General features: G+C 47.3%; 1 protein-coding gene and 1 long non-coding RNA gene across 8 annotated transcripts in view; one reads left to right on the plus strand and one right to left on the minus strand.

The window, feature by feature from the left end:
• Nucleotides 1-18,673, plus strand: part of FRMD4A (FERM domain containing 4A) — a 310,088-nt gene extending 291,415 nt beyond the window's left edge. For 5 of the 7 annotated variants that reach the window (XM_035021598.1, XM_035021599.1, XM_035021603.1 and 2 more), the window contains one exon: nucleotides 15,411-18,673. In XM_035021598.1, coding sequence (XP_034877489.1) covers nucleotides 15,411-15,513 — 103 coding nt within the window. In that variant the 3' untranslated portion in view covers nucleotides 15,514-18,673. Of the gene's footprint in view, nucleotides 1-833; nucleotides 2,279-15,410 lie in introns of those variants that run through there. The other 2 variants (XM_035021605.1, XM_035021604.1) reach the window with 1 other exon arrangement.
• Nucleotides 2,595-13,164, minus strand: LOC118021568. Its single transcript, XR_004682224.1, has 2 exons — nucleotides 13,066-13,164; nucleotides 2,595-3,862 (listed from the first exon to the last, which is right to left on the minus strand). It is a non-coding gene; the product is annotated as an uncharacterized LOC118021568 (long non-coding RNA).
• Nucleotides 18,674-20,326: the final 1,653 nt, after the last annotated feature.

Genomic DNA, 20,326 nt, shown 5'->3' on the forward strand with positions numbered 1-20,326 from the left:
TTCTGACACCTGCTCTAGTTGGAGCGGCCCTGAGCTGTGCCCCCTGCTGCCGTGTCCGTTTGCATCAGGAGAACCCACAGCCTCAAGTGCGGGGATCTTGCATCCGCTCCCACTTCCCGGTCGGCCTTTGGGGCAGCAGCTGCCCCCTCTCTGTCCTTACCCCAGGTCATTAGGACCCTCCGTCACATACCAGCTTCACGCCCGCGCCACCTGGTGTGGTCAGGAGCTGCTGCAAGGCCTCGGGCCCCAGTCGTGCATGCACGAGATGAACTCAAACAATAGTGTCAGGTCTGCTGTCTAGACCCTTCCACGCAAATAAGAACTTCAGGTTGCGGCCTCTCTTTCTGGGTCCTCCACATTTTCTGGGTCATGCCCAGTCTCCCCTGATCTGAATGTATGACCGATGGCAGGCCTGAAATGGGTGAGCACAACCTCAAATGCCTACGTGCTTGAGCTGGCCTTGAAACCTGGGTCTCACCACAGAGAGCTGGTGAGGATTCAGGACAAATTGGGAACAACTTTGGTCCGTGACGTGAACCTTTATCAGGTTGAGGTGAATGATCATTAACAACCAGTAACTATTCTCGGCAATGTGACCAGATGAGAAATGGGTAAAAAGTACCAAAGCTGCCTTCCTCACAGAACTAAGGAGGTCTTTGACTCACACTCCGGGGGCTGAAAGTTCTGCATGCTCGGATTATCTGTCACTAACGCTGGGGTGTGGAGTCAGCTGATCTCTCCAATGTATTAATAAGCTACTAATCATGTCTGTGTCAGTTCTTCTCTTTAACATGAACTCTCTTCTCTTCCTTCTTCTGCTTTCCTTTGTTCAGAGAAGCAACAGAAAGCTCACCCATTATGGATGGGTCTGAGTCTCCAACTCACCAAAGCACTGATGAATAGAGGTACCGTAAGGGAATGTTTGGTTTTCCTAGCCCTCCCCCCTTTCACTGCTCATGAGTTTGTGGTCTCAGATGTGCTGCATGTGTCCCCCCTGCCCATATCGTCATTTCCAGAAGGCAACTTCTGAATGGTGTGGAAGCTGTTATTTTTATGTCTTATTTCTGGAAACATGTGGAGCTCTGTTTATATGTATGTGTGTCTATTGGATGTTAGATATTCCCCATGCTACTTCCCAGAAAAGACCTCAGAATATGTCTTAGCCCTTTCCAGACTCTGCGTACATACTGGTTTAGTGACCATGGTTTAATCCATGGAGAGAAGAGCATCCTGCAGGTTGACATTTCAAAGCACCTAAAGCAGACCGAGTTGACCTTGTTCCCTGAAGAGCACCCATGATTTCATCCAGCATTCCTGAGGGACAGGTGCCTTGCTTTCCAAAATGTGGTCCATCATTATTACCTGGGAGCTTGTTGAAAAACTAGACTCCTGGGCCTACTGAATTTGAATCTGCATTTTAATGAGGTCCCTGGGTGAATCAAAGGCATGTTCAAATTTGCGAAGCACTGCTCTAGTGGGCAGAAAACCAGTAACACCTGGTCTGGTTCTGCTTCCAGGGGACCAGAATCTATCTGGCAGACAAAACGTTGAGATTTAAATAGTATTTCAAGGGTCATCTAAAAAAGATAAGGATACCATTCAGAAGCAGATAAAAAGTTGTAAGCTTATTCAACCAAAAAACAGAACCCTATGTTCCAAGAACCATGCTTGAGACCAGAGTTCCAAGAGTTCACGGTCAAATCTGCAGCTTGAAAAATCTAACAGGAGCCAGGCAAGGAGAGGAAGGAAGAGCAGGACTTAGGTGTTAACTACTCTGAGACTTCAGAGCATTCCAAGGGGAGTGGGAGGACTTTGGCTTCATGGAGATACCTCTTGAATCTGGCTTCCACGGCTTGGGGGTGAGGTTGGGGGTGAGGGGGGCGGTAGGGACGTGGAGAGGGGCCATTCCATGGGCAAAAAACACTGGATACAGCAACAGGTAAGGGTGTTGGGTAAACAGCAAAGAGCCTCATTTTGTTGTAGAGAGCGAGCCAGACTTCCCCCTAAAAAGCAGGGTAGGACAAGGTCCTGAACAAATTAGGAGGAGACATGGAAGAGTTTTTATTGAAATTCTCCCAAGTTGGCAGTTAGGAGATTAGGAAAACAGGGGCCTTTGAGAGAAGATGGTGCTCAAAAAACAAACTTCAACTGAGGAAATCGGAAAGACTTTATTGACTTTATTCAACAACTCATGAATCGGGCAGCATTTCATCTGCTAGATGAAAGGAGCTGTGCAAGATGAGACTTCTATAAGCAGAAGGGAGCAGGAACACGGATTTATACTAGGCAAAAAATCAGTTGGTTATTGCAAGGTCACTTTCCTTTAGGAAATGGCAGGGGTCTATCAGACACATGACCTCACTTGGGCTGATCAGGTGATGCCTGATTGACTAGTTTAAGACTCCATTTCTGGGAGAACTGATACACTAAGTTGAGGTCTCAGCTTGGTGACGTGGGTCTTAGCATCAGTAACTCTATTTTGGGCCTGGTTTCTTGTTTTTAACAATTCCCTCCTTTTGATCAGACTCTCGGCCTCACCAAGAGATGTGATCAAAATGTAACGCTCGGGAGTTACCACAGGTTTTTGCTGAATCTCTGTGTGGTATTCACAGGTCATGCGATCAGGTTCATTCTTTACAGTGGTCATTGTCTGTTCCTTTTCTGAAGTTCTGTTCTTAGGGAGATCCTTTGCTGGGTGGTGAGCGGCTGCAAACATGTATTTAAAGCGTGCACCAGTGGGACTGCCGTCGTTATTAGAGCAGGAGAACGCCCAATGTCTAGAACGTCCTTTGGAGCCAAGGTCCCCAGGGCCCAAACCAGTTAGAATCAAGTATGTCCAAGAAAGACCCTTTCTTAAGCCAGCTGCCGTGCGCAGTGGTCTTGTGTAGGTGAGTCTCAACTTTCCCAGAAGCGTCTATCCGAGTGCAGCGAGTGGTGTTGGCCATAGCACCACCTCAGCTGAAAGATAATTATGGAACAACTTTGGCAGAGAGCCTAGGAATCTGTGAGGCAGCTTGTGTTCTCGCAGCCGATTCTGCAACATCTGCGAGAGTGAAGGAGAGGTCCCCAAATGCAGCCTCGCTTGCGCTTACTCCTGTCCGGGAGGCGTAGGATCTGCCAAGGGAAACGAGCTTTGATTCATGAATGCTTCCTGATCATTCCCATTTGAGTCTGTGGCTTGGGACTCAGAGGAGGACAGCATGGGGGCCAGTACAACTCGAAGGTCTGTGGTTTTATTTGGTCACCCTTGCCTGGTGTCCCTTTCTTTGGACAGAGCCTGGATGCAAAGTTCCCTGGGCCTGGGGTTCTTAACCAGGGACTGTGACATGATGGAGAGAGGGGCTGGCTTTGGCCCAGGGAAACTGAAGCGTTGACAATCAGGCAGAAGTTTGGGATGGACAGAACTGCAGGAGCACGAGTATCGTGGGACATCCAACAGTCTTTTGGAGGTTAGATTACCTCTCCCTTTGCAGTGGCCTGAGACGGGTGAACAATGGCATTATCTTTGCAGGCCAGGGCCAGGAAAAAGGTGGACAAAAGGATCATGAAGACCTTCATGGAGTAAGAATTAGGGGAAGGATGGTCAGAGAGGGAAGGGGGAATGGAAACTTTCTTATGCCACACCCTGGGAGGAAGCTGTCAACCTTGATGTCCGCAACCTCTCTTCGTCAATTTGATTTTGAGGTCTCCAGCTTTTGCACCAGACCAGATGTCAGGTGGAGCCTTCCTCAGTCACAAAATATGCACCCAGGGTTCAGCACCTTATAAATTGGCACCGGTGTCAGGGGTCGAGAGTTCTTGGTAGGGTTCCTTTCCATGAGTCCCAGTTTTGCAAAATCATCAGAGTAAAACAAAAAAGTGGCTGTAAATGACAAAACACTTTAAGATGCTCAGATCTGATTAGAGTTCATTATAATGAAATTGATAAGGAAATTTGGTTACTTCTGTGATATACAACATTTAAAGATAATAACTGAACTTATGAATAACATTGTACCAGGACATATCAGATTTCTAGAAACTTCATACAGTTTCAAGGCCATTTATACTAATAACATGGTTTATACAAATAACTTAAGATTTTATTATGTGACAAAGCTTCCCACGTAATTTAACATAGCAAACAAATTAATTAGTGTAGCATCTTTTATAAGGGGAGAGACAAATCCTTTGAGATTTTCCAGGGACACTCTAGGGAAATCTCAAAGTTACTTTCAGGTCAGGAAGACGCCATTAAGAATCTGGTTTTGGGAAGTTGTTAGAGCATCAACAGGTTTGAACACAGGACTAAACAGGATCACAGATCATTATGAAAGAATTATAAGTGACAAAGGCAAATAGTAGTTGTGAACAAAACTTGGGTCTTTTAATATTGAGAAGATGGGAGTTTTCTTACACAGCCAAAGACTTGATAAAAGACCACATGAAGCATGGTAAATTATTTCGCTAAGACACAAAATCTTTGCTGACCAGGCAGAGGACTTAAAGAATCCTTCACAACTGCTTATCAAAGGCAGACCAAAAGTCCAAGAAAACTTTGTCCTTTTAACAGACAAAACCAAATTCTATTTTTGCACCTGTCTGCTTTTGATACTAAAACTCATTAAAAATCTTAAGTCCATTCCCATCTTAACCAACTTGACCACACCTCAAATTCCCTTCCCAAGATTCCTTTCCCACAAACCACCTACAATGTTTTTAGATCCTTTCAGATTTTGTTCCATTTATCTATTTTTCACTCATTCTGGAACAGCCATTTTTATTTTCCTTGCCTACTTTTTATCCAGTTTCCTTCTATTATTTCTAAGTAATTTTAATTACATATATTGATAAGAATTCTTAATTCCTAGTAAAAACTAAAAAGCAACTGTGGATTGTCCGTTACACGAACAGTCTATGGGTCAGCAAACCTATAAAGACACTTTATGACTTCTAGAAGTATATTCTTCCTCACAGTAAATTTTTCTGTATGGCACAGAACATGTTTACTAACAGACCCGAATATCTTTACATCCTCTGTAAAAAGAAGTGAGAAGTGGATAAATCTGTGTCCAGTAAGTAACAATTTCAGTACTTTATTTGGAAATTATCTGATACCACTGAAAGTCCATCCTTTAACTTATCTCACTATAGCTGTAAGGTTTCAAGTTAACAAAAAGGTTTTGGAAACTATTTTCTAAGTAGACCTAACATAAGCATAATAATTGTTGAAAAGTTCATTTATAAACTTTTATCCTACTTATACCTATTAATTTTCTTGCTAACAATTTTTAGATGACTCAAAGTCACATGAGCATTTAGACAGTTGTCAAATTATCTTTCTGGTGACAAATTCTGTAACAGAAAATAAGCTTATTTGGCTTTTAGTTAACCTAGGAAGGAAATAATTCCTTATATTTCATGCTGTTAACTCTAAAGACATGCCTATTTTAATTAAACTAACCAACTTAAACTAGCTTTAAGATTACCCTAGATCACATGAACTTGAAAAACATTTGGGTTTTTATTATTCTGAGTATGCATAATTTGTGTAGCCCTTGTGTGTCTTTAAGCCAATTAAATTGAGCTCTTGACACATTAATTTTGGCAATACCATCCTGAGGCAGAGAAGACCACAAGTGTAATATGCATGCATGGACATATAAAATCATAGAAACAGATGCAGACAGAGATCTCACAGCTTTTGTTTTAAATTTTTAGCCATGAGGCAGGTGAAATAATGCAAAACCCACCAGTTTATAAAAGAATAGTTGGATCCAAATCGTGCTCCTGGTAAAAGGTTAAGGTGACATGGGTTAAACTTTTCACTGATATTTCTGAAGACAAGATTTTTCATTTGCCTAGTTTCTGAATAACTTGTTCCCCCTGCTCCTTTACCCTTCTGATAAGAATGACCCGGGTTCCTAGAGAAGACCAGATAGAACACTTACATCTCTACGGCACAGAGAAAGAGCACAAGTGCCTTCAAGACAGAATTCTGTTATCCCGAGGCCAGAATTTTACAGTAACTACAAGCCTTTTGAGATGAAAGGGTTATGTTTGGGGGTTGCTAAAAATGCTAGGTGGGCTTTGAATTACTTCCGTGTGAATTGCTGCACTTCTGTTCTTGTAAAGACTCGAGTCATAATAAATCAGGGAAACGGACTCTGGTCAGGATTTCCACCTTTGCCAGCTTCTGCCACTCTTCCCAGGCCCTCACCTGCAAGGTCCCAAGCAACAGGGCTTAAAGTAGAGCATACAGCCCTGGAATCTACCAGAATTGGGCAAAGCTTTCCATTAATTTCCATTTTAGTTTCCCATTGGCTGTTTAATGGAATAACCGGTCACAGGTTACCAGGAAACCCCTCAGAGTCCTCTCAACTATGCGAAGGGCTCATACGGGGGCCCACCTTTGAGGCCAGTAATGGGGCAGACTTCTGTTGACAGTATGTAGTCTCTGCAGAGTGGAAAGGCACTTAAGAGGATGAATGGATCATGAGTACTCAGAGGTAAGAGAGGATAAAGGGAAGTAGTAAGAGTCAAGTCAATGTTACGGTCTTTGGTTTTAGGTACCTCTTCTGTCACTTTTCATTTTCCTTTTGCAATGACTCTTTTAACGAAGCTACTTTGGAATCACGAAACCTTCTGGAAGCTTCTGCATGCCCATGAAAATGGGTAACCCATTTGTTGCATTTGGCAAACCTTGCTTTCAGGTTCACTTAAATGATCTCATCCAACTGGAATGTTCCCAATAATGGCTAACAACCTCAATAAGGAGGTCAACTGAGGTAGGCTCAAATGACCAGAAATGGAGTTTATTTGGGAGTGGCAGAAGAACTGCACTTTGGGAAATGCAGGCTGTAGCAAGCTACAGGTGAGCATTGAGGGCTTGGGGCAGGCTGGATTTGCAAAGAGGGAAAAGTCTAGCCAGAGACTAAACAAATTCACTGGCTGGAGAACAGGAAGAGATCCTTGGCATATGTTCGCTGGTTAGGCAATAAGTCTCAGTCTTCTGTAAGTCAGGCATTTATGGAAAATCAGTCTCTGAGTTCTTAAGTTCTGTTGTTCTGAAGGGACATGCGGGAGATTCTTCACTTCATATCCTCTGGTTTCATTTTAGATTGAAATCCTTTCACATTCCCCACTCTTGCTCAAGAAAGCATCACTGATCAACTATGTTATTTAGGCATTGTTTTCCCTTTTTTTCCTTCCTTGATCCAAGATGTTGTTAGTTGGAGCACAAGTCCCTTGGAGCAGAGGAAAACCATCCTCAGGTGTCGTGTGCCCCAGAGGAGGGAACTGGAAAGTGGATTTCATTGGCCCCGTTTGAAAAGTAGCAATGCCAAAAACCAAACTATGCATATTTGCAGGGGACAGGGAAGTTCAGAAAGGGCCCGAACAGAATTGGCTTTGGGGGATTGGCTGGTGTGCTCTGCTGATTTCTGGGAAGAGCTGTAATTTGTGTTAAGGATACGTTCATTTTCCTTTATGAGCCTGCAGTGATTGTCTCCATTGTGTCCAACATTAAGTGACTCCATTTTGGTTTGGTTCTGCATTTGCCCTTTTTGATCAAGCCCCCATGAGGGGCAGCAATCACCCAATATATTACTAAGTGTTTTTTGCATGGACCTCACCTTTTGATGATCCACGCTGTTTCTTCGTTGTGTCTTTTTCTATCATACTTGGACCTTTTTTCTTTACCATGTCTTCTTCAGGGTGAGAACAGCTTCGGGAATAGTAGCAAGCGAAAGGCCACACTTGAGCAATTTATATTGGGTCAAGGCAAGGAGACTTTGTCAGGATATACATGTCAGACATTTGCTTGCCCAAGGCTTTGAAATGCGGTCACGTTTGTTATTTTCACAAAGGCTGGATGGGTAACTCAGTACTTTAAAAAATCACAAAACAAAATGGCAAATAAGATAGAAAGACCCAACTGTAGTACAGATTTAAACCATAAGCCCAGTCTTGTTGGGAACCAGCTGAATAAATCAAAATTCCAAGATGAGTCAGACTGGACTTGTAACCAACGGGCTTGTTCTCAGACTTGATGTAACTGAACCTCGACTTCCCCAGAAGTGTTAAGCCAAGTCTGCATGTTGATTGACTATGGCGCAGACATCCTGTGCAGCCAAGAGAGAATCGAGGGCTGGCCTACTGGCAAGGACAATTTTAGACAGAGAATCTAGGGAGTTTTGCTGGATAGCTATGGCCTTAGCACTAGAGTCGGCAGTTGTTTGATGGGTTAAAGCAGAGTTTGGGGCCCTAGCCTCATTTGCACCCCCTCCTAACCAGGGAAGTAGAGATGGGCCAAAGGAAGCAACTCCTGACTTAGGAATGCTTCCTGGTCTCCTCTAACATGATAATGTAAATTCAGGGGAGCTGACCGATAAGGTGTCTCAGTTTGGCTGTGGACAGCTGGGGTATAGAGAAGAACCAGAGCGGCTGCCTGCTTATATGCCAGTCCGGGCACTTGCAGGCCCCAGGAGAATGATGACCACCCCGGACAAAGATAAATCCTGTCGGGGTACAGACCACTCCCGCAAAAGCAGCATTGTTCATGGATTCATTGTCACATTTGCTCGTTCAAGCCAGGGGTCAGTTAGGTTTTTGGCATATTCAGGAAATCCGTCTCCCAGGCTGAAATAAAGAGCTGTTCTAAATGCCTTGCAAAAGCACATGCTTCTGATGAGAGGTCGTTGTGCCGGGGCCAGGTGGGACTCAGACACTCGTAAGAGCCTGGTGACGCCTGTACTGAGGTGTGGAGGTCCGGGTACCTCACTGGTCAGGCAAAGGCTGCACTGGGGAAGGGCCCTGGGAAAGCCTGGCTGCGAGAGTTTAACTATATCAGCTGACGTCGAAGGGAATGCGGGTGTGGTTCACGAAGGAAAAGTGGCCACAGGAAAGCCCAGGGGGTCCCCCCAAATCATGGACAGATCAGAGTGTGCGAAGGCAGGTCCAGCAGCCTGAGAGGCTGTCTCCCCCGGCAGAGGAAGGTATGGGCTTTCCAAGTCAAGGAGCAACAGAAAAGAGCAAACGGGAGGAAAAAAACACTTAGGTGGAGGAGTCGGACTCATTTTTGCCCATCACAATTTTCACAGTAAAGGCGGACGGTGACAGAGGCCTGGTCCGACCTTGGGCTAGCCGTCTGCTGCTGTGGCTGGAGCTCTTGCCTTTGTTCCTTTCAGGTCCCGTGACTCCTGGAAGTCGGGACAGATGAATCCAGGGGCAGATGCCTCCAGGCTTAGCTATGCAGGAACTGGCCAGCAGTACCAGAAAGGTCCTTTTACCTCAGGGAAGAGGGACTCTCTCCCAGTACGAGTATTCTCCGGGATGTGGCTCCTGAAGGGAGTCACAGGTCAGGTCATATTCTTGTTCAGCATAAGCTTCTTGAATTTGTGAGAGAGGTTTCTGGAAATGGTGGCAATATTTTAATAGGTCTTGTTGGGCGATCTGAGGGGCAGAGTACTGGGAAAGAGGCAAATGCATGGGTCTGCCAGTTACTATTTTTTCAAAAGGTAAGGACTTTAGATTCAAAAACAACCAGTGACAGCATCTTGGTCCAGAGAAATCCCAGAGTTGCAGAGAAGTTTCCTAATGGGGTTTTAATGATGCCTTTAGTCCTTTCTACTAGTCCTGGAGATTGAGGGGGACAGGGCGGTACAGCCTCTGAGACGTAGGAAGGACTATGCGTGCTCTGGGATCAGCAGCAGTTATGTTCATGTTAATCATGAAAACTTCTCAAGACATTAAAGTTCTCTTCCTTGCGAACAAGTTTTGTAACAGATAACACGAATTCAAATCATTAGCAAACGCGGGTAGAATAAAAGGTATAGGTCTCTCTGAAGACATTCCCATTTTAATTAAACCCACAAACTTGAACTAGCTTTTATTTACTGAAGATTCATCCTAGATCGCATGAACTTGAAAAATACATGGCTTACTCCTCTATTTGTGACAGTTTTAGAATACCTCATTTAATAAGTGCTTCTTTTTAAGCCAATTAATTGAAACTTGTACAAATTAATTTTGGCAGTACCAACCAGAGGTAGGAAAATGTCACCCATCTGCAGACATAGAGATCTTACAGCTTTCGTTTTAAATTTTAGCCATGAGACCAGGGTGAGAATACAAAACTGACTAGTTTACAGAAGAACAGTTGGAACAAATTCAGGTTACCTGCTCACGAGCCTAAAGCATCTGGGAAGAAGACATTTAAGATTTTCATTTGCCTACATTCCAAACAGCCATCCCCTTTTTTCCCTTCTGGTAAGAATGACCTCCCTGAAGTTTGCACTTGAAAGGGATGGCCTACAAGACAAGTTCCTGCAAGGAGAACCTTCCCAACATTCCTCGGAGAAGGGCTTTGTTGCTTAAATCCAGATCAAGCCTTTTGGGACAAATTGGGAAGGTTTGGGCATTGGTAAAAATGACAGGTGGGATTTGACTTTGCTACTAGAGCTGTATTTGTTCTGATAAGGATGTGATTTATTCTAAGACAGGGACCCCCGTTTTTGATTCCTCAAGAAATTGGGTTGCGACCTGAGTGACATCACAGGCTGACCCACCCATCCATCCCACTACATTATCCTCAGTTTGCTGCTTTATATCAAGATCTTCAGTTAGGATGGAAATCAAAAGATTCCTGTGTTCCAGATTTTAGAGCTTAGTCTCTGGCTTATTCTAGTAAATCCTTCTGCAGATGGCTGCAAAATGTTTTTCTTTCCCTCTGAGCACATGGTTTCTTTTTGACTTAGGGGAGAAAGCCCCCAAAAAAGTTGCTGTCAGGCTCTGATGAGGACTCTGTACTTCCAATCTGGCCAACTTCTGACCATAGAGCTACTTAAAAATCCTTTTGGCTCTCTTGTCAGGCTTGAGCTCAAACAGTAAATATTCCTGGCTAGTACTGAACACCACCACGGACACAAAAGGTGTCCTCAGAGAGGGTACAAAGAACACCACTGTCCCAGAGCCAGAGCCACTCAAAGATGACCAAAAACGGAGGCTGAGACGCTTCCCAAGGACTGGCAATAAGCACAGGACCCCAGCTGTACATGGAGTTCAACCCACTTCTCTGCCTGGCCATATACTGGGAGCCCCAATGTGACGGTGCCAAGCCAAGCTCACGGGACACAGGAGGGCAAAAGCCGTCGCTGGGAGAGAAAGGTTCAGCAACCCGTGGGTCTGGAAAGGAAGGGACGCCAAATTTTACCTTCCTCTCTCAAGTGGGCTAACGAGATTTGGGAGAGAGGACTCTGGTAAGGATTCTTGCTAGTTCTTCCAGGATTCCCATCTGTGGGCTCTGGAGCAAGTGGGGTTTAAAGTACGGAGTGTAACTCCTGCATTACCAGAACTTGACAAGGTGTCCCAGGCTTAGTTTTCCCTTGGCTGTTTCAGGAATAACTGGTGGCAGTTACAAGAGAATCCCCCGAGTCCTGGGAACTCTTCAAGCCCTGTATGGGGACCCTCCTCTGACAGACATGTCTCTTGCGGGTAGAAGACCATCCAGATACAGGACGAATACCATGAGCACTTGGGTGTAGAAGAGGAGAGTGGCAGGTGTCCCAGCAGTCAGACAGTCTTTTGTTTTAGGTACCGCTTCTGTCTTGGGCTTTTCATTACCCTTTTGCAATGAATCTCTCAGTGAAGCAGTTTCAGAATTTTGAAGCCTTCTGGAGGCTTCTGTGTGCCAATTATAACAGGTATCCCATTCTGTTTGTTTAGGAACCCCTGCATTCACGTGCACTTCTTAAATGAATGAACTTGTCTAACTGGAACATTCCTCGTAATGACCGCTGGGATTCTAGGTTGTCTTCAGTACTGCTGGTCCATGTGCATGAGAGACTGTAACTGTTTTTAGTGTAAAACCCCTGGGGTTTTGGGGGGGTGGGGGGCACCCGTAGAGCCTTGACAAGACTGGGATCCCACTTTTGGAGTTTTCCCAAGAGGTCTGACTATGTGCCTTTGATGGGGTATTTCCTTTTCCTGGGGGACAACCCTTGCCCTGCTTGTCTAAGACCAGGTGTCCCTCATTGCACGGGATTGTCTTGGGGGTGACAGGTGACCTGGTGTGAAACCTGACTGTAAGCCCTTATCCTTACACAGGAGTCTTGTGCTTTGCAGAAGGTGGTCTCATAGAAAGGGGGCGAGTGTTCTAGCAGTGTCCATGGTCCCCGTTCACTGGCTTGAGAATGGGCGAGATCCTGGGCAGGTGTTCGCAGCTCAGGAGAGAAGTCTCTTTCCTCTGTAGATCAGGCACTTAACGGGACAAAAGTCTCTCAGCTCTTAGGTTCCGGTCTTCTGAGGGCACATGCCTGAGAGGCTCCAGTTTCACTGTGGAGTGAAATCGCTTCCCAGTGGCCACTGTAGTTCTAGCTTGTTCTACTACCACAGTTCTTAGATGCGAAGTAAGGAGCTGTGCTGGTGGGTGGCGCATTCCGTTCTTTGGAACCTGGGGATGCCTGTTCTTCAGCTGAGCCTTCAGTCTCGTAGAGACAAATGAATATGGACGTGCCACTGGTTGGGGATCTTGGGACATTTCACAGTGTACCTCGTGGTGTGAAAGTTTTCTTGAGGTCAGTGGGTGACCTGGTGGCCATCTAACCCATTCTGTAACCAACTTACCCTAGCACGGGGGTCTTCGAGTTAGGGGGCAAGCGCTCTAACGGCTTTTAAGTGCTGGACCTCTGCCCACCAATTTTGCAGCTTTGGCTTCTGAGGTTCTCACTGACAACAGACCTCTTACTGCTTTACCTCACGGGCACATTAGCAGACCCGTAGTAGCCGAAGAGAGGATACTGTGGGCTGGCCAGGAGGAGGCCACAGGTGCACACCACCGGCAGTTCCCAGCACAGAACTATGGACGGAACCAGCAACCCCCAACACATGGGCCCTGGGGACTAACTGGAGACTCGGGACTGAGGTGCCAGGTGCCAAGCCCTGGCCTGGGACTGCAGACTAAGCGAGGGCCAGGGACTCTGTGAGAGCCTCCCGTCAGTCCAGACAATGTTAATGCTGGACTGGGAAGCCAACTCGATGGGGAGCCTAACGCAAAAAGAGCAGAGCTCAGAACCGAGAGGAACTTACCCATGGCCCTCAGAAATGGTGACAGAGACCTCAGGGGGTTCACAGGTACAGCTGCCTGTGTATTTCATGTTGTCCCTGAAGCTATCTGAGGTCTCCTTGGGATCCCACTGCTCACCAAACTGTTAGAAAACAATTCAACTGAGTAAATTTTAAAGATCTTACTGGCCTTTACTCAATCAAGTTGCAACCCCAGTCCTTGAGGAACTAAAAATACCTGTCCCTGTCTTGCAAATTCAGTCTTTACGGCAACAGTCACACAGCTCTGGAAGCAATTCAAAGCCCACCCGTAGTTTTTTGTTTATTTTTACCAATTCCAAAACCTCCCCTATTCACCTCAAAAGGCCTTGCAGACATTTTAAAATATTTAGATTTAAGAAACAAAATCCTTCTGGGAGGAACTTGCCTTCATTCCCTGTGTCTTTGTAAATGCTCTATCGGTCTCCTCCAGGACCTATCCTGTAGGCCATTTCTTTGAAGTGCAAACTTCAGGGAGGTCATTCCTATCAGAAGGAAAAAAGAGGGGGAAGACTATTTAGAACTTAGGTGAATGCAAATCCTAAGTGTCTTCTCCACAGATGCTTTAGCCATCTGAGCAAGTAACCTGAATTTATTCCAACTTCCAGAAACACAATTTGGATCCAACTGATCTTTTATACATGAATGGGTTTTGCACTATCGTGCCTGACTCGTGGTTTAGGGCACATAGAGCCAGACGTGGCTAGTTCTCTTTCATCTCTGCCTCTGCTTCCTGTTCCCACATACTCCTGGGGTGAAGGCTGCTTGGCCTTGCTTGGGCCTCAGCCCTTCTTTGAAGCAGTCAGTGACTGTGGTTGGAGGATTCTAACTGGCCCACCTGGGGGAGAGGGAAGGGCACCACCAGGACCACAAGGAGTTCGAGAGGGACTGTCTCCCAAAATACAGCCTAAGTCCCTGTGGATCCAACTACCTTCTGCCGGAAAAACGTTCTCAGTCCCTCAGGCACATGGCAAAAGGCACTTCTGTCAGGGTGGGTACGTGGGAGTTAGCCCTTTAGCGCTTACGTACCATAATAGGGACCCGTGGCCGGCATCAGAAGAAAGGGTCTGTATGTCATTTTGCTTCTGAAAGCAGCATTCATTCCCACTAGATCAGGAGTTCCAGGCCCAGGACTCTCAGCAAAGGCCACCATATGCCACCGATGCCTTGGGTTTTCCAACTTCCGTGGGTTTTTTAAAAGCCAGATGAGAAACATTTACAAAATCCACAATGCCTTCATCCATTCGTTCCTAGAGAGGTCAGCCAATGAGAAAGATGGGCACGACTGCAGCTTCTCGCTCACGGGGCTGGGAGGAAGGTGCTCGTTCAGCTTGCTGTTCTCTGCACCACATTGGATTAGGATCAGGTTCCTTCACCCGTCCGTCCCGAACCCTAGCACCAGGCATTAAAGACACATAGACCTAATAACCCGGAATCACAGACCAATGTCATCCAAGGGACATGTCGCTTCAACACCTGGAGGCTCAAGGCCCCCAGTTTCATCCCTGTAGGAATCAGTACAAATTGACACTCAGAGGGAGCGAGGAGCTGCGCTGGGAACAAAGGCAACAGCACCCAAGGGGCTCCAAGCTGGACCTGCAGTTTAGGAACAGAGCGCAGAGCTCAGGCAGCCAGCCAAGGGGGAGTGAGGGGGCCCTCCACCTTCTCAAGCTGCAGGGGCTGCTCCTGACCTTTACTCTTGCCCCAAAAGAGCCAGTTTGGGATCAGCAAGGGGCTATTTTTCCGAGTACTGAACATGGGCTTCGGCGTGTCTTTGTAATTACCTCTCGGCTTCTCCCCGGCCTCCATGGTGACGCATACCTCAGAGACTTTTTAAGTCTTTGTTTTCATTCTAGTTTCTGGTATGTTTTCCATACAGTTTCTATAATCAGAAAACAATGCATGTTTAAAATAAATAGCACGCATTCAAAAAATTTTTTAGACCCCCGTCCAAATAACTTCTCCGTTTCACTTGACGTTTTGAACGTGCTTCTGGGACAGAATAGTATGTAGGCAAAGCTGGGGGCGCCTGGGGTCTCCTGGAGGGCAGCCCAAGCAGCTGTTCTCCAAAAAGCAGAATCCCATGGAAGCCCGGAGCTCTGAAAGCTCCTGCGCCGCGCCGAGGGTAGGGCCCAGACAGCAGGACTTCGGCGAGGTCTCGGCCAGGTCTCGGCCAGGCGTGAGCAGCCCCGCCTCCATCCTCCCCACCCCCCACGGGGGCTCCCGCGGCAGGGCTCCTGCAGGTGGATTTTGCCATGCCTGGGAGCAGCTTGCCCTACTGAGCGCTCTGCTCCGCTAACCCGCTGCTCTCCTCCTCGCCCTCCCTGCAGGAGCTACACCGACAGCTGTTTCCTGGACTCCTCCCTCTATCCCGAACTAGCCGACGTCCAGTGGTACGGGCAGGAGCAAGCCAAGCCCGGCACCCTCGTGTGAGCCAGCCGGCCTCGATCTGACCGCCTCAACGCCATTCAGAGATCACCTCACTGCCTCTCATTTGCCTTACCCAGACGCACTGTCACCCCGCACCAGCTTCGGCCCTCAGCACTTTGTTTCCTCCCGTCTCCGCATCCCCTTCACCCTCAAAAACCTGACTGAGGAGACATTCTGGAAGGTTCCGGTCCCACTGTGTGTCCCCCTGGTGCTCTCGCCCACGGAGAGCCAGGCACCAATCCTCAGCGGCACCTTGGTGGCTTCCCCGTGCCGTGACAGCCCCCAGGCCAGGAACCATCAGGGAAGGTGGCGGACATCCAGTTTCCGTGGACAAGTGGCAGGAGAACAGGAAAGGAGACTTACGTACAGGGTGATCCCGAAGGACTGTTCCGCTTTGGCCAGCCTGCGCCCCCCTCACAGGCCCACTGCGCACTCGGTGAGGAGGATGCCTCGCGTGTGCGCGGCGAATACTCAGTTGACACTTGACATGTTCCCTGGGGGAGTGGCTGTTGGGGGAGGGGAAGGAGATTGAAAAAGGAAGCTTCACGTGTCCAAGATGCATCCGAGGATCACAATCAGTTCTATGCTGCCAAAGATTAAAAAAAAAAAAAAATTTAAAAATAAAAAAAAAAATGAGGGGCCAAGAGGAAGACATTCTTTCTGCAATGAAATCTTTTAAATTCTCAACTGCTACTAACTCATCACAGTGAAAAGTCAACCATTTGTAAATTGTTTCCCCTCTTTATCCCTCGCCCTTAACGCCCCACCTTCTCTCTCAGGCCAGAGCCTGGAAAACTAACCCGGTTTGATGGTCAAGTGGAGGGAGCCAGAGGGGCGCCGCGGCCTCGGGTCCCCAGGGGTGTGGACACGGAGGACAGGCCTGCGGGCGGGGAGCAGGGGGGCACCGTCAGCCCAGTCTGCACGGGGGTCCAGTCCAAGCTCACGGCTTTCCTGCTGGGGTCTGGAGGAAACGGAAGGTGGGGATTGCCACAAGCGCTTCTCTCTCATTAAAACAAGCAGTAAAAGCGTGTCCTATTGTTTTGCACAAAGTGTTTGATTTTATTTTTCATGGGAAACCAAGGGAAAAAGCACATCGCGATCCATTCGAGTGTTTAACTGTTGTGGCTCATTTTATACTTGTTAGCACTTGTGTGACAAAGAGCTCAGACCCGACTTCTCTCGGCACCCGGTTACCAATGTGTCACTTATTCCAAGAACCCAACTATGCCCTTAGGTAGGAAGAGTTGACTCCCGCGTCTACTAGCTAGCAGGCGGAGCAGGCTGAAGAGCACGCCAGCTCCCAGAGGGCCCAGATGCCTCCGGCGTCGGCAGCTACCTTGACGTACCACAGTCGTCCGCAGCAACCCAGAGGGGAGGAAAGAGCCGCACGTTTACATGTGTCTTGAGCTATGCTTAAGACACAACTGGAAAGCCATCTATCTTCAAAGGCCTCAAAAATACTTTTATAATCCTAACAAGCGCACACTCTTAGTTGGGTTATTCAAAATGGCACAAACACGGTCTCCACGGAAGTGGGACGCTGTGCTTATTGGCGCAAGTTGGGGGGGGCGGGGGGAGGGACAGTTTTTCTCACTTGTAACGAGTTCCTATTGGAAAGGCATTTGACAGCCAGGGACAGGAGCTGGTGGGGCAGGGTTAGTTTTGGGGGAAAGCAGAACCACAGTTAGCTTTAGCGTAAAAAGAAAAATCTTCATTTTTTTTTTATGTATGTGTAATCCAAGAAGAAAGAGACTCTACCAGACCAGGAGGGAAGATGGACCCTAAAGTAAGTTTAACAACGCTCCCTCTATTGCAGCTTGGAAAGCGCTGTGGGCTCATGGCACGCTGGGGCCACTCCAGACAATTCAGGGCCTGCTTTCCCCAGGCCTGTGGGCACTGGACTGGTGACACAGCTTGGGGGAAGGGGCGAACGTTCACAGAACACTTGGGTAAACCCTGCGGGATAAACAAAACTGGTTCTAATGTTATTACCAGATCCTGGGGACGGAGGGGTGGTATTTTTGTTGCTGGTATTTTGACGATCAGGGCTACGGCCAACAGGTTTTTTTTCCTTCCCCATTCAGAACATTATACACTGGGCCATTTTTCTTTCACCCCAAAGACACACTGGCTAATCAGACTGAACTGTGTGCGACAGGAAAAGTGCAGAGAAACCGAGGAGACGAGGTCACGTGGCTGCAGGTTACACAGCATGTCCCGTAGTTTCAAATCGGGGCTGCAGTGCCCCCCCGCCCCGGCCCGGATCGCGCTTTTAGCCCAGCTGGGTGACTGGGAATGCGAGACGAAAAATCTTTCTCAACACTTGGGTTTTGAATTCAGGAGGCAGAAAGGAACGGAGAGGGAGGGGAACTGCAGTTCAGACAAATGCCACGATAGTCTGGTAGGAAAGACAGAGATGAAGTAAAACAGGTTTTACTGTTGAGCTGCGTTCGGTTACTACAAATGTACATAATGTTATTCCTTTGAGAGCCACGGGATTAAGGATCAGTGTGGTGGGGAATGGTAGTTACTGTAAACAAGCGCTTGCAAGCTCTTCACAGATCCGTCTTTCTTTCAAGCAAAATAAGATGGAATATGAAGCCCCTGGTCTGATATAAAGCCCCTACTGGATTCTTTGGATACGTGTAAGAAGTTGCCTGTTTAGCCTGAAGACTGGTGGGGACACCTACATCAGACTTTGTTGTGAGACAGGTGGATTTTTTTTTATTTTATTATATGCAGGTGAGTGTTGAAACTGTTAAAATCCCAATTCGTTTTCATTCAGTGTTAGTTCTAAATAGAGCAGACCCCCTCCAGGTGCTATCAGATGACCAGTTACTGCTTAGTTAACTAGGTGTAAAGTTTTACATATACATTCATGTCAATAGTTTATTACACGTTGTGTAAAATGGACTCTAGTTTAATAATGGGGAGAAAGGATTAGGTTGCTCCTGAAACTGACTGTAGAGCATGGAAAATGATTTTACTGGATTCTGTTCAACTGTAATCAATGAAAAGGATGTATGTTGTAGACAAAATTGCAGAATTAAAAAGAAATCTGCTTTTAATTTATTCTTTTTGTATTAAGAATTTGTATAGTACCTTTACATTTTGCAAAACAGTGTTGTCAACACTTATTAAAGCATTTTCAAAATGAAAAGATCTCAGTTGCCTCTTGGAGATTTTGTTTCTAAGTGATACAGGCTCTGGAAATCTCTTAATTCGAGTGTCTGCAGCCTTGCTGTACTCCTTTTTTAAAGTCAATCAAAAGCTGATCTTACTGGCTTGCTAGATACAGGTAAGCTCAGTTTGTGTAGTCAAGGCTAATTCTCCCTTATTCTAATTGCCTTGTTAAGTATACAAAGAGAACACATTCTCTATTATGTATTCCTGCCACAAAAAGGGATATGAGGTTAGAGGTCAGTCTTTGTCGGGACACTGGCGGTTACAAATAGTTACCCGTATGCAGTCCATGCCAGGCATGGGTCCCGTTCCCACACAGCGGTATGTGGTGGAAGAGACACTGAGGGAATGTGGCTTCAGAGGCCATCCGTGGGCTCTCCGCCACCATGCGGTCCCCCGGGGTCTGTGCAGGATGCCGAGGGCCCATTAGGGAGACGGCAGGGTGCTCAGGCTCCTCAGCAGCCCTGTGTTCACCCTACCGCTCAAACCCTGTCCCCCACCACGTGAATCACATCATCCACACAGCAGCCGGCTGGCCCACGGGCACCAAAAGCCCCCACTTAACGACAAGACGGCGACTGGCCTACTTTTGCAGAGACTGCGCTGGAGCTGCGTCCCCGACCCCCTGGCCCAACAGGCGTCTCTTCACTAGCGGGAGCCCAGAAGTCCGGAAGCCAAGAACATCCCCCGGATGGAAAGCCCCTGCTGAAGCATCTGCCACTAGAGCGAGCTAACCCCTGCCCAAAATGAAAACAATCCACGGAGAACGCGAAGCATGTCGGAAGCGAGTTCGGTAGGACATTTTACACTTCTAAGCCCTTGAAAGCAACCAGCGGCTCTGTATCTCAAGATGATCAGTGCTCATGTCAAACAGATCTTTTGTCTTTTCTCCATAAACATGTCACAGCTCAGGAGATAAATCCACTATCTCATTAAGCTCCGATGATCCCATAAAGGCAACGCAGGAAGACCCTGCTTTCCCACTTCTCCCCACCTCTTACAGCGCGCGCACACACACACACACACACACACAGTGCTAACAAAGCAGTTCTACACAGCTATTATTTCAGTTATCAGAGAACACAAACACCCAGAACTCCCAGTAGAAAGCAGTAAACAGAGCCCAGGACTTTTGCTTTTTTCTCCCAGAGTACCAGTTCCAAACAGCCCATCTGTAAGACCCTCTGTGCGGCGAGCGCCAGAGAGCCACTGGCCAGGGCTGGCGAGCAGTCACGCACTGCACGTCTGGGGAGGAGCCCAGTCTCCAGAAGCTTACACTCACACAGATTAGACACGGACCCACAACCACAGCGTAAGGGCAAAGTCGCCAACATGAAACAGAGGAAAAGATTCAAAGGAGTCCAAAGGGGACGAAATCCCCAAGTGTCTAAATGGGATCTCACTGCTAACCTCGTCCACGGAGCCGGCTGCTGGGAGTCACGGCCGCCAAGAGGGCAAGAACCTCCTGCATTACACCCTCTTTGCTGTGCACAAAGTCTCCCCCCGGGGCACAGCCACTGTCCCCTCAGACAGGAGCTGAGGGGCCTGCAGTGCAGGGGTCTAAACAGCGAGCAGACTGACCGAGCCCACACATTTACACTTGTACAAGATTTATCAGAAACCCATTTCTCTC

This window comes from Mirounga leonina, unplaced genomic scaffold (assembly GCF_011800145.1).
Source record: "Mirounga leonina isolate KUSES-001 unplaced genomic scaffold, KU_Mleo_1.0 Mir_175, whole genome shotgun sequence".
Lineage (NCBI taxonomy): Eukaryota > Metazoa > Chordata > Mammalia > Carnivora > Phocidae > Mirounga > Mirounga leonina.